The sequence below is a fragment of the Cervus canadensis genome, chromosome 22 (assembly GCF_019320065.1).
Source record: "Cervus canadensis isolate Bull #8, Minnesota chromosome 22, ASM1932006v1, whole genome shotgun sequence".
Lineage (NCBI taxonomy): Eukaryota > Metazoa > Chordata > Mammalia > Artiodactyla > Cervidae > Cervus > Cervus canadensis.
In genome coordinates this window covers 9,413,621-9,438,256 of record NC_057407.1, presented here as the reverse complement: position 1 = coordinate 9,438,256, position 24,636 = coordinate 9,413,621, and the positions used below count along the sequence as shown (strand labels likewise).

The 24,636-nt window shown below is 40.8% G+C and overlaps 1 protein-coding gene across 1 annotated transcript in view; it reads left to right on the top strand.

Moving 5' to 3' along the window:
* The window catches only part of PRKAR2A (protein kinase cAMP-dependent type II regulatory subunit alpha), a 70,665-nt gene extending 47,144 nt beyond the window's left edge, over positions 1-23,521 (top strand). The window contains exons 7-11 of the mRNA XM_043443441.1: positions 5,671-5,772; positions 5,952-6,026; positions 16,770-16,835; positions 19,024-19,165; positions 19,649-23,521. Coding sequence (XP_043299376.1) covers positions 5,671-5,772; positions 5,952-6,026; positions 16,770-16,835; positions 19,024-19,165; positions 19,649-19,782 — 519 coding nt within the window. The 3' untranslated portion in view covers positions 19,783-23,521. The remainder of the gene's footprint in view (positions 1-5,670; positions 5,773-5,951; positions 6,027-16,769; positions 16,836-19,023; positions 19,166-19,648) is intronic.
* Positions 23,522-24,636: the final 1,115 nt, after the last annotated feature.

Genomic DNA, 24,636 nt, shown 5'->3' with positions numbered 1-24,636 from the left:
ATGCAAAGTCAAGTGGGCCTTAGGAAGCATCACTATGAACAAAGCTAGTGGAGGTGATGGAATTCCAGTTGAGCTATTTCAAATCCTGAAAGATGATGCAGTGAAAGTGCTGCACTCAATATGCCAGCAAATTTGGAAAACTCAACAGTGGCCACAGGACTGGAAAAGGTCAGTTTTCATTCCAATCCCAAAGAAAGGCAATGCCAAAGAATGGTCAAACTACCACACAATTGCACTCATCTCACACTCTAGTAAAGTAATGCTCAAAATTCTCCAAGCCAGGCTTCAGCAATACATGAACCGTGAACTTTCAGATGGTCAAGCTGGTTTTAGAAAAGGCAGAGGAACCAGAGATCAAATTGCCAACATCTGCTGGATCATCAAAAAAGCACGAGAGTTCCAGAAAAACATCTATTTCTACTTTATTGACTGTGCCAAAGCCTTTGACTGTGTGGATCACAATAAACTGTGGAAAATTCTGAAAGAGATGGGAATACCAGACCACCTGACCTGCCTCCTGAGAAACCTGTATGCAGGTCAGGAAGCAGCAGTTAGAACTGGACATGGAACAACAGACTGGTTCCAAATAGGAAAAGGAGTACATCAAGGCTGTATAGTGTCACCCTACTGATTTAATTTATATGCAGAGTACATCATGAGAAATGCTGAGCTGGAGGAAGCACAAGCTGGAATCAAGATTGTTGGGAGAAATACCAATAACCTCAGATATGCAGATGACACCACCTTATGGCAGAAAGTGAAGAAGAACTAAAGAGCCTCTTGATGAAAGTGAAAGAGGAGAGTGAAAAAGTTGGCTTAAAACTCAGCATTCAGAAAACTAAGATCATGGCATCTGGTCCCATCACTTCATGGGAAATAGATGGGGAAACAGTGGCCGAGTTTATTTTTTCGGGCTCCAAATCACTGCATATGGTGATTGCAGGCATGAAATTAAAAGACGCTTACTCCTTGGAAGAAAAGCTGTGACCAACCTAGACAGCCTATTAAAAAGCAGAGACATTACTTTGCCAACAAAAGTCGGTCTAGTCAAGGCTGTGGTTTTTCCAGTGGTCATGTATGGATGTGAGAGTTGGACTATCAAGAAAGCTGAGTGCCAAAGAATTGATGCTTTTGAACTGTGGTGTTGGAGAAGACTCTTGAGATTCCCTTGGACTGCGAGGAGATCCAACCAGTCCATCCTAAAGGAGATCAGTCCTGGGTGTTCATTGGAAGGACTGATGTTGAAGCTGAACCTCCAACACTTTGGCCACCTGATGCGAAGAGCTGATTCATTAGAAAAGACCCTGATGCTGGGAAAGATTGAGGGCAGGAGGAGAAGGGGGCGACAGAGGATGAGATGGTTGGATGGCATCACCGACTCAATGGACATGGGTTTGGGTGGACTCCAGGAGTTGGTGATGGACAGGGAGGCCTGGCATGCTGCAGTTCATGGGGTTGCAAAGAGTCGGACACGACTGAGCGACTGAACTGAACTGAGCAGGACTTCCCTGGAAGTCCAGTGGTTAGAACTCCTTGCTTCCATAGCAGGGGACTCAGGTTTGATTCCTAGTTCCCACAGAGAACTAGGATCCTGAATGTGGTGTGGTACAGCCACAAAGAAAAAAAAAAAAAAGATTGGTCCTGAGAGATGAGTATACACTGGCTTAAGAATACATCACACGCTTGGGAACCCAGTGCTTAAAATATTCAACATAGATCATAGATCAAGAAATAATGGGGGAAAATAAACTCAGTTTTAAAATACGTTGATGACAACTTCTAGTCTAGGCCAAGACAGAATAGCCCCATTCCTCCCTAGTCTTCCCTCTTAAAGCTAGAAAACTCTGGATATCATACAACAGACGAACATAGGCGACCCTGAGAGAAGGAAACGAGAAGGTGGACTGGTTAGGGCTTTCAAGACTTAAGGAAGGATATAACAGTGAGTTCCCCAGGTTTTCTTATTAATTGCCATGTATCCCAGCATTTTTCAAGAACTGAAAGAAAAGAACTGTCAACTGAAAATTCTATACCTCATGAGAATATCCTTCAGAAATGAAGATATTCTCAGGTAAAAGAAAACAGAAACTTTGTCACCAGCAGGCCTACCTTGAAGGAATGACTAAAGGAAGTTCTGTAAACAGAACGGAAGTGAAAAAAGGAGATTTCAAATATCAAGAATGAAGAACAACCAAAAGAGTAAACATATAGATAGACATAAAAGTCTGTCCTCCTCTAGTTTGCTAAAATAGGTTAGATGCTTGAAGCAAAATTATAACATTGTCTTATGTGATTCTCACTGTATGTAGAGGAAATATTTCAAAGGGGCCTAAATGAAAGTTAAGCTTCTACACTTTACTCACACTTCTAAAATGTTGACACCAGTAGACCATGGTAAGTTACATATGTAAATATAATACTTAGAGCAACCACTAAAGTAATCTGGGCAAAGATATACTCAAAAACTGTACAAATCAAAAGGAATTCTAAAAAGTAATTCAGGTAACCTATGGAAGGGCAAGAAAAGTGAAACAGAAGAACAGAAACCAGAGGGGAGAACAGAAAACATTGACTAAAATGGTAGGTGTAGGCCCTAACATATGATTTGTCTCTATAGATGATCTGTATATGCCAATTAAGTGACAGAGACTGGTAGAATGGATTATCTTAAATGACCCAACAATATGATATTTATAAGAAACTCACTCAAATATAATAATATAGGTAGGTTGAAAGTAAAAGGACAGTAATAGATATACTATGCAAACATTAACCAGAAGAAGTCAGAAGAAATTAAGTTAGTATCAGATAAGTAGATTTCATGGCAGAGAAAATTACCAGATGCAACAGAAACTCTAACTCTGTTATTTTCATAATAATGAAAGAGTTAATCTACCAAGAAGACATAGAAGCCCTAAATCTGTATATACCAAACAACAGAGCTTCAGAATATGTAAAGCTAAAACTGATAGACTGAAAGAAAAAATAGATAAATCCACAACTGTATTTGCTGACTTCAACACTCTTTTCTCAACAATTGATAAAACAACTAGAAAGAAAATCAGGAAGGTTATAGGATTTAACACCACCATCAACCAAAAGGGTCTAATTGAAATTTATAGGACATGTCACATAACAGCAGAGAATACACATTCTTTTCAAGCCCATCATGAATGTTCACTGAGATAAACTACATATATCCTGGGATATAAAAAGTTAGCAAATTGAAAAGAACTGAAATCAGACAGTGTGTTCTCTAACCACAGTGGAATGAAACCAGAAATCAGTAACAGAAAGATAACAGGAAGATCTCCAAACACTTGGAAATTAACCCATTCCTAAGTAATCTGAAAGTCTCAATAGAAATTTATTAAAACTGCTTGCCTTCTGATTGGGATATGAGAATTAAACAGAAGGACACAAGAGAAGCCATTTCCTTAGTGCCTGGCGTATGTTGGGTGCTACAGAGTGGGGGCACCCGCTCCCCTTGGTTGTGGGGCTGCTCACCACCCTTCTCTTCCTGAAGCTCCCTCTCCTGAGATCCCTGCTCTGCCTTTCTAGTTCCTCGCCTTATCCTGTGCAGTCTTCCTTCCTGTTCCTGCTATCTTAAGTGAGATTCATCTCCCTGCTGCCTTAAGCAGCAGTGATCTTTTTGGATGTCTTTTTCTGCTGCTTTACAGTCCAAGCCCTTCCAACGCTTCAGTACTTCCTTCAGGAGAGTGACCCCGAGAGCGTCCTCCACAGTGTGACTTCTCACTTGTGCCTCCCAAGGTCTTGTAAATGCCTTCTGAGGCTAAATCAGGGAGTACCTGGTGTTGCCACTGAGTTTCTCAGATTGGATTCTGTATTCCTTCTTTTACTAGGGGCAACTGCTACACAGTCTCTGCTCAGACACCATTGAGCAACTAACACTTTCACTTTGTAACATTATAAATGAATTTAGAAATACTGGTTTTTTGACAATGTCTACTCAAACATAAGGAAGGGAACTTCATAACTCCCATTGTCTCAATCTTGAGTGTTGTCTTTCCACAGCACCCATGGCCTTGACTGGCCCAGAAAACACATGGAAACTGAAGTCTAAAGATAATGGAGTGATATTCCAAAGTACAACAGTAACATTTTAAATGATATTAATACATCTCCAGCCTTGGACTTCAAAAAAGTAGTGGCGAGTGGTGCAGCCCATGAGAGCAATCAGGGATTGCATGGCTCTTTGCAAGCAGACAGATGGAGAAGAAAACGGGGGCAGAGTCTGGCTTAATGCCAGGGCGCAGACATTATTTGTATGTCAGTTTAGGAAGGGAAGGGGCTTCCCTGGTAGCTCAGACAGTAAAGCGTCTGCCTACAATGCGGGAGACCCGGGTTCGATCCCTGGGTCGGGAAGATCCCCTGGAGAAGGAAATGGTAACCCACTCCAGTATTCTTGCTGGAAAATCCCATGGACTAAGGATCCGGGTAGGCTACAGTCCATGGGGTCGCAAAGAGTCGGACATGACTGAGCCACTTCACTTCACTTAGGAAGGGAGGGTAGGAGTCTGCCACATTTTATACCAGGAGCGCAGGGTACAGGAGGTGATTTCTCCTGCAGATGGAACTTGGCATGGGATTGGACCAGGGAATTCTGATGGCATGTGAGTCAGTGAAGTCTATTTAGACATCTCTACTCAGTTGTCTTCTATGTGTTTTCTCCACCCAGCTCCCACCCCATCATCAAAATACTAAAATAGCAAACCTGCGCCTAAATTTGCCCTACCCCCTTACTGTTTTTCATTCTTTCAGCCTTTAGGATGTTATTAGTATACTTTAAAAAAAAAAAAATCTTTCTATTCCTGAGAGCCCAAGGTAGAAGAAAGGTGCAATTAACTGAGGTATAAAAAACTGCCTAACCTTGTAGGAGCCTAAGCAATTAACATTCTCCTGGCTGCATGTCCCTCCCCACACACGCATACATGTATTTGAGAAGTACCTGACCATAACTCTGGTTAACTGTCTTGAGTTTGAATCCCTGACTTGCTGGGGTCAAGATATGTTTTACATGCCTGCCTTCCATCTTGAGTTTCCTACTTTCTCTCTCCATTAATTTATAAAACCTACCTCCCCTTCGGATACCAGACAAATTTATATTTTTGCAGCAAAATTTTCCTTGATCACGCCAGGCTATTGTGAATGCTCTCTCTCCTCAGAATTCTTGTAGGACTTGCTTTGTCTCTGTAGTTCACCTAGCAAATTTCATATGCAGTCTTGAACTGTGGTTTTTTTATTCCTATAAATTTTGTATTACTTCTCCATTGAGATTATAAAGTCCTTGAGGGCAAGAACCATCTTACTGTTTTATCTCCTTTTTTTTTTTGAAGGTGTATCTTTTTATTTTGAACAGTGACTATGAGCTCACAAATGTTTGGGACTTTTTTTATTTTTTATTTTATTTATGACCCATAGGTGGCACTCATTGAGTACTTGACAGCAAGTGACAACATGAGACATCTGTCTTGTCCAGGCTGCAGATCTTTTTCTTCTAGTGATGACTCAAATTGAAATATCATTAAACACTCAGTTGATCCAGTACCTTCCAAAGACCTCTAATCTTTGCTGTGGCATAGTTTTAATTAAATCACAGATGCTCTCTTATACAGGCGTTCACCAGAATTTTCATATTATTTCTTACAGGACCGTGTGACATTTAGAAGGATCATAGTGAAAAACAATGCAAAAAAGAGGAAGATGTTTGAATCATTTATTGAATCTGTGCCGCTTCTTAAATCACTAGAGGTAAAGCCTATTTTAATTAGAGTCTGTATATGGGGACTTAAAAGCTGTTAAAACAATTCTTTTGTTAGGTTTCTTAATTCATACTATTCTAGCCCATTTCAATGTTGTATAGATACTGTCAGTATTTGTGACTTTTATTTAAGGTCTTTTCCTTAGAATTTGTGTGTTCATTGATTCAGGTGTCAGAACGAATGAAGATTGTGGATGTAATAGGAGAAAAGGTCTATAAGGATGGAGAGCGCATAATCACTCAGGTGAGTGGGGACCTCAGGCAACTCCTTTCTCGGAAGTCACCTCCTGAAGGACTGGTGCGTCGTTTGTCCACTCATCCTGGGGAACTCATGTTGCTAAGTACTCAGGCACACTTCCTGCAGAATCTTCTGAAGCCCATTGATGTTCATCTCTGGCCTCTGTTCACCTTTCCTTGGCTTCTGGTTTTGTTTTTTGGATATCGTTTACTTTTAACCCTGAGTAAGCCTCCTTCATCACTGTTAAAACCTGGAGGTCAGAGGGTTGTGTATTTTCTCTCTCTGTTTGCCCCAAAGTCTCTCTTAGCTAACCCAGTACACAGCGGTCTTCAGTGACTGACCAGATTTGTAAGGTCCCCTTAGTGTTTCCTTTGTACTCTTCTGTCATGTTACTTCAGGTACTGTAAGGGTCGCCACACAGTGGACTTGAACATTATGATGAGTGCTGTGTAATAATTTTATTTATCTACTGTGTTTGCTTTTTTAATTATATGTAAAAGGTATTACAGATTTTTCCATTTTGTATTTCCATTTCCATATTATAAACTTCTCTCTGAGTGGTTTTGGCAAGATCACTGGGAAGGAGACTTCCCTGGCAGTCCAGTGGTTAGGACTCCATGCTTTTGCAGGAGTCACAAGTTCAATCCCTGGTCAGGCTGGGAGCTAAGATCTCACAAGCCACACACTGCAGCCCAAAAAAATTTTTTAATTAAAAAAAACAAAAGGAGCACTGGGGAGATGTCTGGTTGGTCTGGGTTAAGGAATGTGCCCTCCTTGAACCTTAGTTGAGGGCTAGAAGGAAGACTCAGAGTGGACAAACCTAAATCCCCAGACCACCCTTGGGGCCTGGAGGTGGAGTTGACCCAACCAGTGCCACAGAAATTAATCAGGCTGATCGCAGAAGGAGAGAGAGAGCTGCTCCCAGAGAAAAAGGACTAATGAATAAATGGTGTCTAAGTGGCATCTCCAAATGCCTTTGTTTTCCAGATAGCCCCACTGTTAATAATTCTTTTAATTAGAAGTTGATTTGATTCAGTAAGTATTTGGTTGTTTTTTTCTTCTATTTTCAGTAGTTAATGTTTTTTTGTTTTTTTTTTTTCATTTATTTTTATTAGTTGGAGGCCAACCATTTCACAACATTGCAGTGGGTTTTGTCATACATTGACGTGAATCAGCCATGGAGTTACATGTATTCCCCATCCCGATCCCCCCTCCCACCTCCCTCTTCACCCGTTTCCTCTGGGTCTTCCCGGTGCACCAGGCCCGGGCACTTGTCTCATGCATCCCACCTGGGCTGGTGATCTGTTTCACTATAGATAATGTTCATGCTGTTCTCTCTAAACATCCCACCCTCGCCTTCTCCCACAGAGTCCAAAAGTCTGTTCTGTACATCTGTGTCTCTTTTTCTGTTTTGCATATAGGGTTATCATTATCATCTTTCTAAATTCCATATATATGTGTTAGTATACTGTAATGTTCTTTATCTTTCTGGCTTACTTCACTCTGTATAATGGGCTCCAGTTTCATCCATCTCATTAGAACTGATTCAAATGAATTCTTTTTAATGGCTGAGTAATATTCCATGGTGTATATGTAGCACAGCTTCCTTTCCATATCGTCTGCTGATGGGCATTCTAAAGGTGCTTCCATGCCGGGCTATTGTAAACAGTATGCTTGCGAAATGAAACATTGGGGTGCACATGTCTCTTTCAGATCTGGTTTCCTCAGTGTGTATGCCCAGGAGTGGTATTGCTGGGTCATATGGCACTTCTATTTCCAGTTTTTTAGGAAATCTCCACACTGTTTTCCATAGTGGCTGTACTAGTTTGCATTCCCACCAACAGTGTAAGAGGGTTCCCTTTTCTCCACACCCTCTCCAGCATTTATTGCTTGTAGACTTTTGGATAGCAGCCATCCTGACTGGCGTGTAATGGTACCTCATGTGGTTTTGATTTGCATTTCTCTGATAATGAGTGATGTTGAGCATCTTTTTCATGTGTTTGTTAGCCATCTGTATGTCTTCTTTGGAGAAATGTCTGTTTAGTTCTTTGGCCCATTTTTTGATTGGGTCATTTATTTTTCTGGAATTGAGCTGCAGGAGTTGCTTGTATATTTTTGAGATTAATCCTTTGTCTGTTTCTTCATTTGCTATTATTTTCTCCCAATCTGAGGGCTGTCTTTCCACCTTACTTATAGTTTCCTTTGTAGTGCAAAAGCTTTTAAGTTTCATTAGGTCCCATTTGTTTAGTTTTGCTTTTATTTCCAATATTCTGGGAGGTGGGTCATAGAGGATCCTGCTGTGATTCATGTCAGAGAGTGTTTTGCCTATGTTCTCCTCTAGGAGTTTTATAGTTTCTGGTCTTACATTTAGATCTTTAATCCATTTTGAGTTTATTTTTGTGTATGGTGTTAGAAGTGTTCTAGTTTCATTCTTTTACAAGTGGTTGACCAGTTTTCCCAGCACCACTTGTTAAAGAGGTTGTCTTTTTTTCCATTGTATATCCTTGCCTCCTTTGTCAAAGATAAGGTGTCCATAGGTTCGTGGATTTATCTCTGGGCTTTCTATTCTGTTCCATTGATCTATTTTTCTGTCTTTGTGCCAGTACCATACTGTCTTGAATGACATGGGCTTTGTTAGTAGAGGTCTGAAGTCAGGGCAGGTTGGTTCCTCCAGTTCCATTCTTCTTTCTCAAGATTACTTTGGCTATTCGAGGTTTTTTGTATTTCCATACAAATTGTGAAATTATTTGTTCTAGTTCTGTGAAAAATACCTTTGGTAGCTTGATAGGGATTGCATTGAATCTATAGATTGCTTTGGGTAGAATAGCCATTTTGACAATATTGATTCTTCCAATCCATGAACACGGTATGTTTCTCCATCTGTTTGTGTCCTCTTTGATTTCTTTCATCAGTGTTTTATAGTTTTCTATGTATAGGTCTTTTGTTTCTTTAGGTAGATATACTCCTAAGTATTTTATTCTTTTTGTTGCAATGGTGAATGGTATTGTTTCCTTAATTTCTCTTTCTGTTTTTTCATTGTTAGTATATAGGAATGCAAGGGATTTCTGTGTGTTAATTTTTTTTTTTTTTTTTTTTTTTTTTTTTTTTTAGTTCTACCACTTTATTGCTACCAACCCATTTCCCTCCACCCTTGTGCACACATGCTCAGTCATGTAATCCCATGGACTTCAGCCCGCCAGACTCCTCTGTCCATGGACTTTTCCAGGCAAGAATACTGGAGTGGGTTGCCATTTCCTTCTCCATCTGTGTGTTAATTTTATATCCTGCAACTTTACTATATTCGTTGATTAGCTCTAGTAATTTTCTGGTAGAGTCTTTAGGGTTTTCTATGTAGAGGATCATGTCATCTGCAAACAGCAAGAGTTTCACTTCTTCTTTTCCTATCTGGATTCCTTTTACTTCTTTTTCTGCTCTGATTGCTGTGGCCAAAACTTCCAACACTATGTTGAATAGTAGTGGTGAGAGTGGGCACCCTTGTCTTATTCCTGATTTCAGGGGAAATGCTTTCAATTTTTCACCATTGAGGGTGATGCTTGCTGTGGGTTTGTCATATATAGCTTTTATTATGTTGAGGCATGTTCCTTCTATTCCTGCTTTCTGGAGAGTTTTAATCATAAATGAGTGTTGAATTTTGTCAAAAGCTTTCTCTGCATCTATTGAGATAATCATATGGTTTTTATCTTTCAATTTGTTAATGTGGTGTATTACATTGATTGATTTGCAGATATTAAAGAATCCTTGCATTCCTGGGATAAAGCCCACTTGGTCATGGTGTATGATTTTTTTTAATATGTTGTTGGATTCTGTTTGCTAGAATTTTGTTAAGGATTTTTGCATCTATGTTCATCAGTGATATTGGCCTGTAGTTTTCTTTTTTTTGTGGCATCTTTGTCTGGTTTTGGAATTAGGGTGATGGTGGCCTCATAGAATGAGTTTGAAAGTTTACCTTCTTCTGCAATTTTCTGGAAGAGTTTGAGTAAGATAGGTGTTAGCTCTTCTCTAAATTTTTGGTAGAATTCAGCTGTGAAGCCATCTGGTCCTGGGCTTTTGTTTGCTGGAAGATTTCTGATTACAGTTTCGATTTCCTTGCTTGTGATGGCTCTGTTAAGATCTTCTATTTCTTCCTGGTTCAGTTTTGGAAAGTTATACTTTTCTAAGAATTTGTCCATTTCTTCCAAGTTGTCCATTTTATTGGCATAGAGCTGCTGGTAGTAGTCTCTTACGATCCTTTGTATTTCAGTGTTACCTGTTGTGATCTCTCCATTTTCATTTCTGATTTTGTTAATTTGATTCTTCTCTCTTTGTTTCTTAATGAGTCTTGCTAATGGTTTGTCAATTTTGTTTATTTTTTCAAAAAACCAGCTTTTAGCTTTATTTCTTTTGCATTTATTTCTGCCCTAATTTTTAAGATTTCTTTCCTTCTACTAACCCTGGGGTTCTTCCTTCTCTAATTGCTTTAGGTGTAGAGTTAGGTTATTTATTTGACTTTTTTCTTGTTTCTTGAGGTAAGCCTGTAATGCTATGAACCTTCCCCTTAGCACTGCTTTTACAGTGTCCCATAGGTTTTGGGTTGGTGTGTTTTCATTTTCATTCATTTCTATGCATATTTTGATTTCTTTTTTGATTTCTTCTATGATTTGTTGGTTATTCAGAAGCGTGTTATTTAGCCTCCATATGTTTGAATTTTTAACAATTTTTTTCCTGTAATTGAGATCTAATCTTACTGCACTGTGGTCAGAAAAGATGACTGGAATGATTTCAATTTTTGTGAATTTTCCAAGACTAGATTTATGGCCCAGGATGTGATCTATTCTGGAGAAGGTTCCATGTGCACTTGAGAAAAAGGTGAAGTTGATTGTTTTGGGGCGAAATGTCCTGTAGATATCAATTAGGTCTAGCTGGTCCATTGTGTCATTTAAGGTTTGTGTTTCCTTGTTAATTTTCTGTTTAGTTGATCTATCCATAGTTGTGAGTGGGGTATTAAAGTCTCCCACTATTATTGTGTTACTATTAATTTCCTCTTTCATACTTGTAAGCGTTTGCCGTACATATTGCGGTGCTCCTATGTTGGGTGCATATATATTTATAATTGTTATATCTTCTTCTTGGATTGAACCTTTGATCATTATGTAGTGTCCTTCTTTGTCTCTTTTCACATCCTTTATTTGAAAGTCTATTTTATCTGATATGAGTATTGCGACTCCTGCTTTCTTTTGGTCTCCGTTTGCATGAAATATTTTTTTCCAGCCCTTCACTTTTAGTCTGTAGTTAAGTATTTGTTAAGATAGACAAGTAGGACCAGATTTAAGTGCTATGAAGAGAGGGGAAAGAATGACAATGAGAATGTAGAAAAGGAAGTATTCCATATGGTTTCATAGAGGAACCAACCTTTGAACTAAGCTGAAAGAACAAGTGCATTTTCAGCAGTTGAGGTCAGGGAAAGATCTTCCAGGGCAAGAGAACAGTATAAGCAAAGGCCATGGGTATGAGCTGTGTTCCAGGCCAGGTGTCCTGGTATGGGAAGAACGTGCAGCTGAGTTGCCGAGATGGAATGTGTTGACTGGCCACATTTGTTTCTGAACCTGCAGCACTTTAATTTACCCCCAGAAGACCTCTATTTTGTCCTGAAAGCCCCAGGCCTTCAGGAGGTATATCAAGAGCTATAAAAACCCACAATGTTTTCTGGGATATGTGTGTTCTTGAAGTTAGGAGTGCTAGGTGGTAGTGTAGAATGGACACAAATTAAGATGATACCCACCTTATTATAGACCGCTTTTGGCAGTGTCTCTTGACCAAGACTTCTCTGAGGACTAGCAATATTAGCATTATATCAGAATGTTAGAAACTGTTAGGAATTCTGGTTCCTGGACCCCACGCCAGACTAACTGCAAAAACCACACTTTATGTTGTTTTGTTTTTCTGCTTGTTTGTTTGGTCAGCTTTGTTACCCTGAATTTGACATACAATAAAATTACCAAGTTTAAGTATACAATTTGAGAGCTTTATAACCACCCCTATAATCATAGTGTAGAGCTTTTCTAATCACCTCAAAAAGCTGCTTGTTTGTATTTTAACTAAATCCCCTCACCCACCCCCTTATTCCTGAAAACCACTGATCTGCTTTCTGTCACTTTAGAAATTCCTTTTCTAGAATTTCACACAAATGAAACCATATAATGTGTAGTTTTTTTGTGTCTCACTTCTTTCTCTTAGCGTAATGTTTTTGAGGTTTATCTATGTTGTATGTTTCAGAGGATAATTCCTTTTTGTTGGAGAATAGTATTCCGTTATACAGATGTACCATAGCTTGTCTTTCCACTCACCAGTGGAGAGTCATTTGGGGTCTTTCCAAATTCTGGCAGTTATGAATAAAGCTGCAATAAGCATTCACATACAAGTCTTTGCATGGATATATGTTTTTATGGAATTGCTGAGTCACATGGTAAACATTTGTTTCACAGGTTGCCAAAATGTTTTTTAAGATGTCTGTACCATTGTGCATTCCCCCAACAGTGTTCAAGAGTTCCAGTTGCTGTGCGTCCACATCCGCACTTAGTATCAGGTCTTTAATGTTAGCCATCCTAGTGTGAATGTCTCATTTTGGTTTTATTTTACATCTACCTAATGTCTAATGATGGTGAGCATCTTTTCCTGTGATTGCTTTTCATCCATATGTTTTCTTTGGTGAAGTACACCTTTTGCCCTATTTTAAGTTAGGTCATTCAGCTTCTTAATATATTGAGTTGTAAGAATTCTTTAAAAAGAAAAAAAAAAGATGTGTCTGTTTATTTTTGGCCGTGCTGGGTCTTCTCTGCTGCATGCAGGCCTTCTGCAGTTGCGGAGGCTCCTCTCTAGTTGCAGTGCCCTGGCTTCTCATTGCAGTGGCTTCTCTTGTTGGGAGCACTGGCTCTGGATCACTGGCTCGGTAGTTATGGCCCGTGGGCTTAGTCGCAACTTGTGGGATCTCCCTGATCAGGGATTGAACCTGTGTCCCCTGCATTGGCAAGTGAATTTTTTTTTACCTCTGAGCCACCAGGGAATCCCCTGAGTTGTAAGAATTCTTTATGTACTCTGAGAACAAATCCTTTACCAGGCAAATGATTTGTAAATATTTCTCCCAGAATGTGGCTGTGAGGCTTGTCTCTTCATTTTATTAGTAATACCTTTTAAAAAGCAAAAGTTTTAAATTTTGACAAGTCGTTTGTCATTTTTTTCCTCTTGTAATTCACTCTGTGTCCTACTTTAAAAAAAAAAAGTTTGTATAATCAATAAGATTTTCTCTTATTTAACTTCTAGATAAGTACTATTCAGAGATATTGTGTGAGCCACATACAATTTGAAGTATTTTAGTAGCCAAATTAAAAAAAAAAACAGGTGAACTTTAATAGGGTATTTTAACCTACTATATCTAAAATATCACATTTCAACATCTAAGTGATATAACAATTTAATAATGAGATATTTTACATTTGGAGGATATTCAGTCTTTAAAATTCAACGTATATTTTACACTTAGAGCACCTATGAATCTATACAAGCCACAGTTCAGGTGCCCAGTAGTGACATGTGACTAGTGGCTCCTGTCCTGAGTCATGCAATTCTAGTCTCATAGTTTTAGATCTTACATTTAGATCTGTGATCCATTTTGAATTAATTACAAGATAGAGAAGGTCTAGAGCTTTTCATATGGATGTCCAGTAACTTGAGCACCATTTTCCTGTTCCATTGCCTGGACACTTGCAGTGAGAATCAGTCGCCCATATATGTCTGGTCTCTCTTGTTCCACTAATCTATGCCTGTCTCTCAGTTAATGCTGTATTGTCTTGATTACAATAGCTTTATATAGTAAATCTTTCAATCAGATAGTTTAAAGCCCTCCAAATTTTTTTAAATTAATTAATTTGTTTATTTACTTTACTTTACAACATTGTATTGGTTTTGCCATACACTGACCTCCTTAAAGCCCTCCAGATTTGTTGTTCTTTGTCTTAATTATTTTGTCTGTGCTATGCTCTTTGCATTTCTGTATATATTTTACAACCATCTTATCAACTTCTATCAAAAAGACCTGCTGAGCTTTTTTATTGGATTTACGTAAGTTGAATCTATAGAAAAGTTCGGGGAGTAGTTGACATCTTAATAGTGAGTCTTTTGTTACAGTCTCAGCGTACTGAAAGTGATGCTGTTGGCTAGGAATGCCTGGGCACTCATCTGTGCCCATACTGTTAATACCTGCGGTGAGCCTTCACAAACATTAACCCTGGCAGAGCCAGCGCTGTAGCTGGACCAGCCCTTCTGGTTCTTATTATGATTGCAAGATGCACCTTGAGCAGCAACCATCTGGGAACTTTGAAAAAACAAGGTTTATTACTCACAGGTCCTGAGGGGCAGGCCCAGAACCACACAGTGAGTTCACAGGGGAAAGTCCATACATGCGCATGTGCTGACCTGGAGTTGCCGTTACTGGGGTGACGGTGCTTGCGGTGCCCAGGGTTTGAGGTTTACTCCTTATTGGTATACCTCAGATGTAAGAGTATCTTCCCTGGTGGCTCAGACGGTAAAGAGTCTGCAATGAGGGAGGCCTGGGTTCAGTCCCTGGGTCGGGAAGATCCTCTGGAGAAGGAAATGACCCACTCCAGTATTCTTGCCTGGAAAATCCCATGGACAGAGGAGCCTGGCAGGCTACAGTCCATGGGGTCACAAGGAATCAGACACGACTGAGCGACTAACACATACAAACAAACAAAAGAGTAGGAATTTGGGCACAAGAATGTAAAAGTGGGGTCACTCAGGCAGTTTTCATTTGATCTAGGGGTGGTTACACAGGTGTATACAAATGTAAAAATTCATCAAGCTGTAGCATTGAAATGAGCACTTTAAATTATGATTGTTATATATCTTTCTAAACAAAGGGCTCGGACACTGCCCTTTACCACTTCTCACTTCTACAGTTCTTCCTACCGCTCACCACTCTTCTTGGTCACCAGGGTGTTTCTGTACATTCGACTATTATTACTCTTGACCTCCCGGCAGCGCTGAACACTAGTGATCACATCTTCCTTTATGAAACTCCCTTCTTGGAACTAGAAACAATTTTCCCTCCTGGTGGCCCTGCGTCTGGCTCCTCTTTCGTTTCCTTCATGGCTTCCCATCCTTCATCAACTTATATCCTAAAGCTATTTGTATTACATGAATAGAACTTATTGGTGATTTGGTTCTGCTGGATTTAGGGTCAGTTCAGTCACTCAGTCATGTCCAACTCTTTGCAACCCTATGGCCTGCAGCATGCAAGGCTTCTCTATCACCAGCTTCCGGAGCTTGCGCAAACTCATGTCCATCGAATCAGTGATGCCATCCAACTGTCTTGTCCTCAGTCGTCCCCTTCTCCTCTTGCCTTCAGTCTTTCCCAGCATCAGGGTCTTTTCCAAGGAGTCAGTCCTTCCCATCAGGTAGCTAAAATATTGGAGCTTCAGCTTTAGCATCAGTCCTCCCAATGAATATTCAGGACTGATTTCCTTTAGGATTGACTGGTTTGATCTATCAAACCAAAGGATGGTTTGATCTGTCTACCAAAGGATGCAGGGTACCTATCCAACATAGCAACACAGAAATCCACAGACAGCCCCTTATAAGGCTATGGAGCAGTGATTATTATATGGTAACCTGGAACTAGATTAACTCAGGAATGTCAGCCACAGCTGTCTGTGGTCCTTGTGTGGTGCATGAAGGACATGAAGTCTTATGAAGACATAAAACCCGTCACATGGAATGAGAGCACATGATTAGTATTGAATTATTCAATGTAGATGGTCTTTGCTTCAGAAGTTAAGTGAGAAGTCAGAGACTGATTGCCTGAGAGCTCCTCTTCCATATCTGCTTGCCTACCTCTCACCTCCTTCCAGGCTTCACTCACATCTCACCTTCTCACTGAAGTGCTCCTATATGCTATATAACATCTTTTCGCTCACCACTGCAGATCGCACATTCCCTGCTCTACTTTTTTCCTATGGCCCTTATTGCCTTCCAGTACAGCAGCATAATTTACTGATTCATTATGTTGGTCATTTACAGTTTGTTTACCCTACCAGACTGTAATTTCCACAAGGGTAGGGATATTGTTTATCCACTGACTTATCTCTCATGCCTGGCACATAATAATTATTTGTTGAATTACCTGAATAACTGGTTCAGCTAAGTGGTTTAACATCAAAACAAGCAAAACAAAGCCTGAGACTTATCAGAGTGACATCATCCCTCATGAAGACACCTGGCTGATCAAGGCAGTGCTTTCTTCAGCTCCACGCTGTCCTCTGGAGGGCTGTATTTGATGGTGGAGATAATCGCTGGGCTTCATGACCCAGGGTTAGCCAGGAGTCACCTTGATACTGCATGCAGCCGACTTGGCTACTTACCCCTTATCATAAGTCTGGTTAGCTGACCAACATGAGCTGCAAGAATACAATCTGTGCAGTTACCAGCCTGGGTAAAGTCACGGAGACAGATGGGAATATTCCGTGTTAGGAAGAAGAGATGTTTGTCAGTCGTAGTTGTACTGACATCCCTGGTGATCAGGATCCTCCCGTTTTTGTTCTGAATTTGTTAGCCATTGACTGGTTTGTAGGTTTGGAAAATAAATAAAATCGGAGCTCAGGCAACGTGAAGATTGTCTATTTCTGTGTCCCTCAGTACATATCTGTGGCTCTGACCTCACCTCCTCTCCCTTTTCAGGGTGAAAAGGCTGATAGCTTTTACATTATAGAGTCTGGTGAAGTGAGCATCTTGATCAAAAGCAAGGTGAGTTTACGTGTGACAATGTGAGTTGTTTCAGGGGAGATCCAGATGCCAGGTATATGCACAGACCGTAACTGCTTTAATAGTGTGAAGTGTGTTTCATGTGCCGGAATCATCATTACGTGAGATATGTGACTGACAGAGACCAAGGTTTAAGCCCATTCGTTGATAAAGATTTAGTATATATATCTTTTTTGTTGCTTTTACCTCTGTCATGTAATTAAGGATGTGAGAAGTACTGGCCTATAAATCAATAAGAAAAAGGGTAAGTACCCTAATAGAAAATGGGAAGATTATTGAATATATAACAAAGAATACATTGTGAGTGTTGGTTATGAAAAAGCTTCCTTTTTAGCATGCTAGGAAGGGAGTCTCTAGGACAGTTATTATTGTGGCCATTTAATGGATAGGGAGACCTAGAAAACACAATGACTTATAGGTGGAAAGAGTGATTCTTACCATAAATTCATCATCATCAGATATTGTTTCAGTTTTTTTTAAGAATAAAGAATTTTTTAAAATACTGACTACTATATAATACTAAATCAACTTAGTGTGAAACCTTTTACAGAATACTTTTTGTAAAAGTTAAGTGTGGAGAAAGAGGTCTTCCCCAGTGACTCAGTGGTAAAGAATCTTCTGGCCACTGCAAGAGACGCGGGTTGGATCCCTGGATCAGGAAGATCCCCTGGAGAAGGAAGTGGCAACCCAGTTCAGTATTCTTGCCTGAAAAATCCCATAGACAGAGGAGCTTGGCAGGCTACAGTCCATGGGGTCGCAAAGAGTCGGACACGACTGAGCAACTAAGCAGCAACAGTGGAGAAAGAAAAATACGATTATGCCTATAAGATGGCTTGATTCCTAATTTAAATTTTTTTTACTTATAGTTTCTGGACTACTGATAAATGTTTGTACATTTCTCATATTCATTGACACCTACTGATCACAGCATAGTATTGTGTTTGTAGGTCCAACAGCACTGTGGCACTGGATTGGGAAAGAAGGGGAGCTTGTCTCAGAGATTCAGTCTTGTTCTCTGCCCCAGACCTACCGAATCAGAATCTGCATTGTATCAAAACCTGCAGGGGGCTGCTGTTCACAGTGGGATAAGTGCTGCTCTAGAGAAGGGACTAGGCGGACATGGGCACCTCTGCAGCCCCAGAGAATATGACAGAGGCTAGAGAGAGAGCATTGGCTTGGAAGGGGCAGATCAGCTTCAGAGCAAACAGGTCAGGGCAGAAGTGTGGAAGGAGGGAAAATCAAACCATGTAAGTGAGCGTGGTGCTTTTATTTATTCCGCTAAATTAACCTTCAAAAAATTATTTATCTGCCCCTGCCATAAAGTGGCTCTTACAGATTGAAACTAATTCTTACTAATAAAAGTATTTTTTTATTTAAACAAGTTACTGCTTAGCTTAGCAGATAGATTTGTTAAAAAAAAAAAACTAGTAAATAAAATATAGTACATTATTTTCAGTAATTCAAAAAGCACAAAATATAACCTGTTTGATTTCTTAAACTATCGTTTCAAAATTCAAATTACTGTAAAAAAAAATTTAGTTACTTAACTCTTCTAAACAAATGTAGTGGGATCACTAGCTTAAGATGCAGATAGTACATAAAAATAAAATTGATCTCTGTACTGTATTGTCTGAGTCCTGCTGGGCCTTAAATCAAAAAGAAGTAGCTCTGAATTGTAACTCTTTAACCAAGAGAAGCATTGGCATTATTTAAGAAGAATTAGCAAAAAAACCTTGTCTTTTCCCTTGTGTCTCAGAAGTCAGCATCTCCCAAATGGATTGCATTCATATATATAATATATTTAAATGTACATGTAATATATTAAATATTCCATACATTTAATATATGTTAAAGTACATTAACATAATATTATATATTGGTTTATATGCTGTATTACATTAATATGTAATATTAGTATATAATATATACTACAATAATATTTATATATATATATATATATATACACACACACACACACACACACCCCTCACCTCTTGGTAAAAACCAGGCCCCTGAGAGTAGCTCATGCAGCTTACACAATGCAGTCAGTCTCTGCAACATGAATCTCTAGGTAATTGTGGTAAGTGTACCGAGAAGCGACTGCAAAGGTATGCAGTTGGACATGTCTACTTGTGATTCTGGAATCAGTCGTGTTCTCTACCTGTTCTAGACTAAAGTCAACAAGGATGGTGAGAACCAGGAGGTCGAGATTGCGCGCTGCCACAAGGGGCAGTACTTTGGAGAGCTTGCACTGGTCACCAACAAACCCAGAGCTGCTTCAGCTTATGCAGTGGGAGATGTGAAATGCTTAGGTAAGAAAGATGCTTTGTGCATTAATTTTTTTTTCCTAATATGCAGTATTTTTTCCCCATCAACACGCCTTGACTTACTCCACCAGCTCTCACATCTAAGCTTGCACACTTTGTGTGACCAACCAGAAATGGGTGAATGTGTTCTTTTAGCAAATATTCCTGAGCTGTGACAATAGCCTGTGAATAAGACGGGCATAGAAGCCCCCAGCCCATGTGGAAAGAGCAGAGATGGAGACTGGTGTGCAGGGTTGTGTGGGGACAGAGAGAATGGGTGCTGCTACGCTGTCCAAAGTCTCAAACTTAGATGACATAGCCCTGCTATGTCCACATAACACCCCGTCTTTTTCAAGTGTCCAGTATCCAGTAGTCTGATTCCTCCAGCAGGAATGGACATGTTTAAGAAAAGGTTTATGTGAGGGAAGCGACTTTGACTTGCTGGTGTGGAGAACTCATTCTCTCCCTCACCTCTTTCTAACAATACAGTTATGGATGTGCAAGCGTTTGAGAGGCTGCTGGGGCCCTGCATGGACATCATGAAGAGGAACATCTCGCACTACGAGGAACAGCTGGTGAAGATGTTTGGCTCCAGCATGGATCTGATCGATCCCGGGCAGTAGGTGTGCCACACCCCAGAGCCTTCTCAGTGTGACACCAGAAACTTCCGGTCAGCCACAGAACACAAACAGAAGACATGACAGAACCGTTCCTGCTGTTGCCACCGCCGCTGCCATTGCCATGGCCGTGGGCACTTAGAAAACGTGAAAGTCAGCACTAAAGGATGGGAGAGGTTCAACCCACACCTCCACTTCGCTTCTGAAAGCCCATTGTTAGACCACTCGTCACGATCACTCCGACCCAGTCTTCACATCTTTGGTTCCAAATGGCATGTCTCTCCAACAATTTAAGTGCCTGATACAAAGTCCAAAGTGTAAACATCTTCCTTTCCTCTCTTGCTGCTACTCTGGCTTTTGAAAGTTACCACAGGTTGGCACAAACCTGTGGTGTAACTGTAGACACCCTCCCCCAACCTCTGTCTAGGAGGGACATGTTGTAGCCTTCCGTCTCCTCATCTGTCTTTGGAGAAAGTCCACATTTGTTCTCAATTGTAGCCTTTGGTTTTACCGTTGAAAATGGTGGCAGATGTGATGGAGGTCTGTGGGCCTGTGGCGCTGTACTGTCTGCTGGCAGTGGCACATGACAGCTGTCCCCCAGTTCTCAGTGATGCTTAGGGAGAGGCCCTGCCCAGGGCCCAGCAGGTCAGCACCCCAGAGCTCACCCATCGGGCATCAGAATCCACGTTAGAGCAGAAAACTGGGGTTTGGCACTTTCTTCCGGTAGCAGAGAGCCAGGGAAGGTTTTCTGGGTTCGGGGGTGTATTTTCTTTTGTTTTAGTACATTTCTTTTCGTTTTGTTTAATCTCTGTGCAGTGTGCGTGAGTGGATTGCTATCCATCTATAAGGAGCCGGGGTCTGGGAGTGCCATTGCTCTGTCTGACCTAATTATGTTCCTGGGCCACTCCTGCCTGTCTTGTTTCTGGTCGCTTCTACCAGCTGATGGCAGTGTGCTGACAGAGACCTTCTCTTCTACTCCAGAGTGGTTACATAGCTTTGCTGTTGAACCATCAATTTTTAAACTCTTTAAAGAAAAAGCAGCTATCTTTGTGGAAAAAAAAAATTTTTCCCTCTATTTAGAGAATTCCCCTTGCACGTACTCCTTTATATCACTTTGTCAGCTGACTCAAGCATTCATCCTAAAGATCAACTCTTTTTGTTAGTTTAAAAAAAATTGGTATCATGTACAATTTCATAAGATTACTTCAAAGACCTTTCTAATTAAGATGTTGGGATTTTGGGGTTCCAGTTGTTAATCCCACAGGAAAGTAGCTTAGCTTTTTTTTAACCTTTTGATTATATCAGGTAGAGTTCTGATGAATTATCATAATTAACTAGATATACTTCAGAATGAAATTTTTTTTCTTCAGAATGACCTAGAATCAGATGTTACAAGAGATCCTAAGAGCAGTGTGACACTTACCTAAAGATAAATTTGGATGTCATAGCCACGTTTATATTAAATCAAGAGGCCCTTTCTGATATGAATTTTTTTAAACTTGTATATCTCAGTGAACCCCTGGGAGATTGACATTCTGGGGCTGGAGTCATCCCTGTTACAGACATACGGTCCCTGTGTGAGCACCCTGTTGGAGCCCGTGCAGTCACAATTGCCCTCTTAAACCAGGCTGTCTGCTTTTGCCACAGACAGTATAGTTGAGAGATTTTTATAGTGGTGACTCGTCATCGCCTTGCTCAGATCTCCCTTTTCCTTGTTCTCCATGAAGTGAAAGCAGAAAGACTCTCAGTTGGTAGCCTGCGTTGCAGCTCTAAGAATTGGGAAAGGTTGTAACTAATACTCCAAAACTGGCAGCTAGCACTGGGAAAGCCTGTGTGGTTTTCCCCATGATTTTCCAAGGTTCTTCTTTTGTATGGCATTGCTTTATTATCACATAAATTAAGAAAGCAGACATTGCACTTTAGCAGACAAGAGCCATACCTCTCACGCAGGTAACAGGTACTTTGGGCTTCAGGAGTGATGCAGAGATCTCGCCCCAGACTGTGTAAGGACTCTGTGTGAACACACGCCCCCTTACACCCCCCACCCTATCCCCATGCCAGCATTAGTTAGGGCCAGCTGTGAATTCCTAGCCAGTCACTCCTGCAGGCTGCTAGGGGTAGGACTTCTCATCCTGCCCTCTTTCACATCCCAGTTCAGTCTTCCCCTTCATAGAAGCTCTGTGACACCCCCAGTGTACTGACAGTTTCTGTTTTACAAAGTAGAATTCATCAGGTTTCAGTCTTCCTGCTCTAACTGCGGATTGACATATGGATCATCAGTGCAGACTCTCACTGCCTACAGGGCCCCTTGAGGGTCTGGCTTGAGGGAGGGAGTCAAGGGACCAGTGTGAGTGAAAAGGACACAGCTGTTACCAAGGCTTCAGGAGCCTGACGGTGTTCCAGTTTCTCCTTACAGCGTGGGGAGTGGAAGGCAGCAGGCCAGGTTCGACTCTGGACTCTGCTGTCCACACTGTGCTATGCAAGCTCTGCGCTGAGAGCTGAGCCTCACAGGGAGGAGCATCTATTGGGAAGAGCTCTTTCTGATCGTTGTTTTATATCGTTCTCTCCTAGGATGGGTTAGAGCTTCATGCCCTCCGTTCTGACTTTGCTGTTGATTTTGCATGGTGGAGGTTGTTCCTGAGAGCCTTGAGGTCTAACCTGCAGTATTATTTTTCTCACTGGCCCCACTTTATCACACCCCCCGCCTTCTTCTTTTGGTTGTATTCTCTGAAGGAAGGGTTCATCTGCCCTGTCCTCTCAATCCGTCATTCTTATATATAAATGTGTCATGTATGATTGCAGTAGATTCTCAGAAATCAGGGTGGAGCTTTTCTTTGAACGGTTTAATGAGTGAATTCAGCAGCGAAGTGTCAAGAGATGATTCTCCAGCCAGGAGAGGTACTGTTCATCCTCGTACTGCCCAGAGTCTTAGTCACAATGGTCAGTGAGGTGCCCCTGGACACACAGCATCTCCATGTCCTGTCATAGTGTACAAACAATCCTCTCATTTACAGAAATTAAAAGAGCATTTTTGCACAGAGCAAAAGGAAAAAGACCCATGAATGTCATCTTTTATATTTTGTTTTCAGTTGGCCAATGTTGGAATTTTTGTTCTTGACATGCACTTGTAAACCAATCTCGCCAAGATACAAGTTGTTTTGGCTTTTCACTACAATTACCTCTTGTTCCTCCTGTCTTGACTGCTGACGTTGCTCAATGATTCTAATGTCTATTTTATGGGAAGCAGCCTTCCCATGGGTTTCCTTTTACACACTGCAGGGCTATCTTTATACTTCAAGAAATAAAAAAAAAAGGAGAAAACTGTCACCAAACTCATGGGGGATTTGCAGAAAACCATTTAGGCCACCTTGAGTGAAACGTAGATTCCTCGTTGTTTTCCTGAGCTCGTTGTAGTAAAAGAAATCTAATTCAGCATTATTGTGCTACCTCAAAGGTAAAAATGTTGTAAGGTCTTTTTGGTCCTGAGTTCTACACATAGTGTTTGAAATGTCTTTCAATTGGAATTATTTTTAAATCATGGGGGAGAATCTTGTTTTAACCTGTTTTACACTTGTATTTTAATCTCTGAACAACAAGTGATTAGAAAGTAATCAATTCTTGCTCTGTGGTATTGAACATATAGTTAAAATCATTGTTTGCCATAAAAAAGGTTGGGTTTTTTAAAAGGAAACTCTAGGGCTCGGCTTTGCTCTTGGTTAATAAAGGCTGACAAATCATGTCTGAATCTTGTGTTGTTTTCGTCCTCTCATTTCAGGACTCTAGGCAATCACAGCATTCATCTGGCAGATACATTATTGAGATTGGGGTGTGAGCTCTTGAAAATTAGAAAGAAGGGGACTTCCCTTGTGGTTCAGTGGTTAGGACTCAGTGCTTCCACTGCAGGGGGCACAGGTTCAATTCCTGGTCAGGGAACTAAGATCCTGTAGCCCAAAAGGGAGGCAGGTAGAGAGATTATAGAGAATTGGCTCACACAGCTATGGAAACAGGCAAGTCCCTAGATATGCAGGGTGAGTTGGCAAGTTGTAGACCTTGAAATGCTCATAGTTCAATTCCAGGCTGAGTCTGAAGACGTGAGAACCGAGAGAGTCAATAGCATAGTCCTCATCCAAAGACTGGCAGGTTAAAGACTCAGGAAGAGACAACGTCCCAGTATGAAGGCAGTCAGGCAGGATAATTCTCTCTTTCTTGGGAGAGTCAGGCTTTTTGTTATGTTCAGGCTTTCAACTGATTGGATGAGGCCTGCCCACACTAGGGAGGGCAATCTGCTGTACTGAGTTCATTGATTTAAATGTGTGCATGCATGTTCAGTTGCTTCAGTTGTATCCAATTCTTTGCAACCCTATGGACTATAGACCACCAGGCTCCTCTGTCCATGGGATACTCCAGGCAAGAATACTGGAGTGGGTTGCCATGCCCTCCTCCAGGGGATCTTCCCAACCCAGGGATCGAATCTGAGTCTCTTCTGTCTTCTGCCTTGGCAGGCAGGTTCTTTACCACTAGCACCACCTGGGAAGCCTGATTTCAATGTTAATGTTATCCAAAACCACCTTTACAGAAACTCAGAACAGCGTTTGACCAAATACCTGGGCACCCCATGGCCCATAAGTTGGCACATAAAATAAGCCACCACAGCATGGTATTTGAATTGTTTGGGGATGGTATACAACAGTATCCAGTATATTTCTTGCTGGAGAATGATATACTCACTAATGAAGCCTAGTAAAGAACATCTGTCTCACAATATTAATTATTTCCTTCTCTGTATCATAGTTATTGGCTTCCCTGGTGGCTCAGTGATACAGAATCTGCCTGCCAATGCAGGAGACACAGTTTCTATCC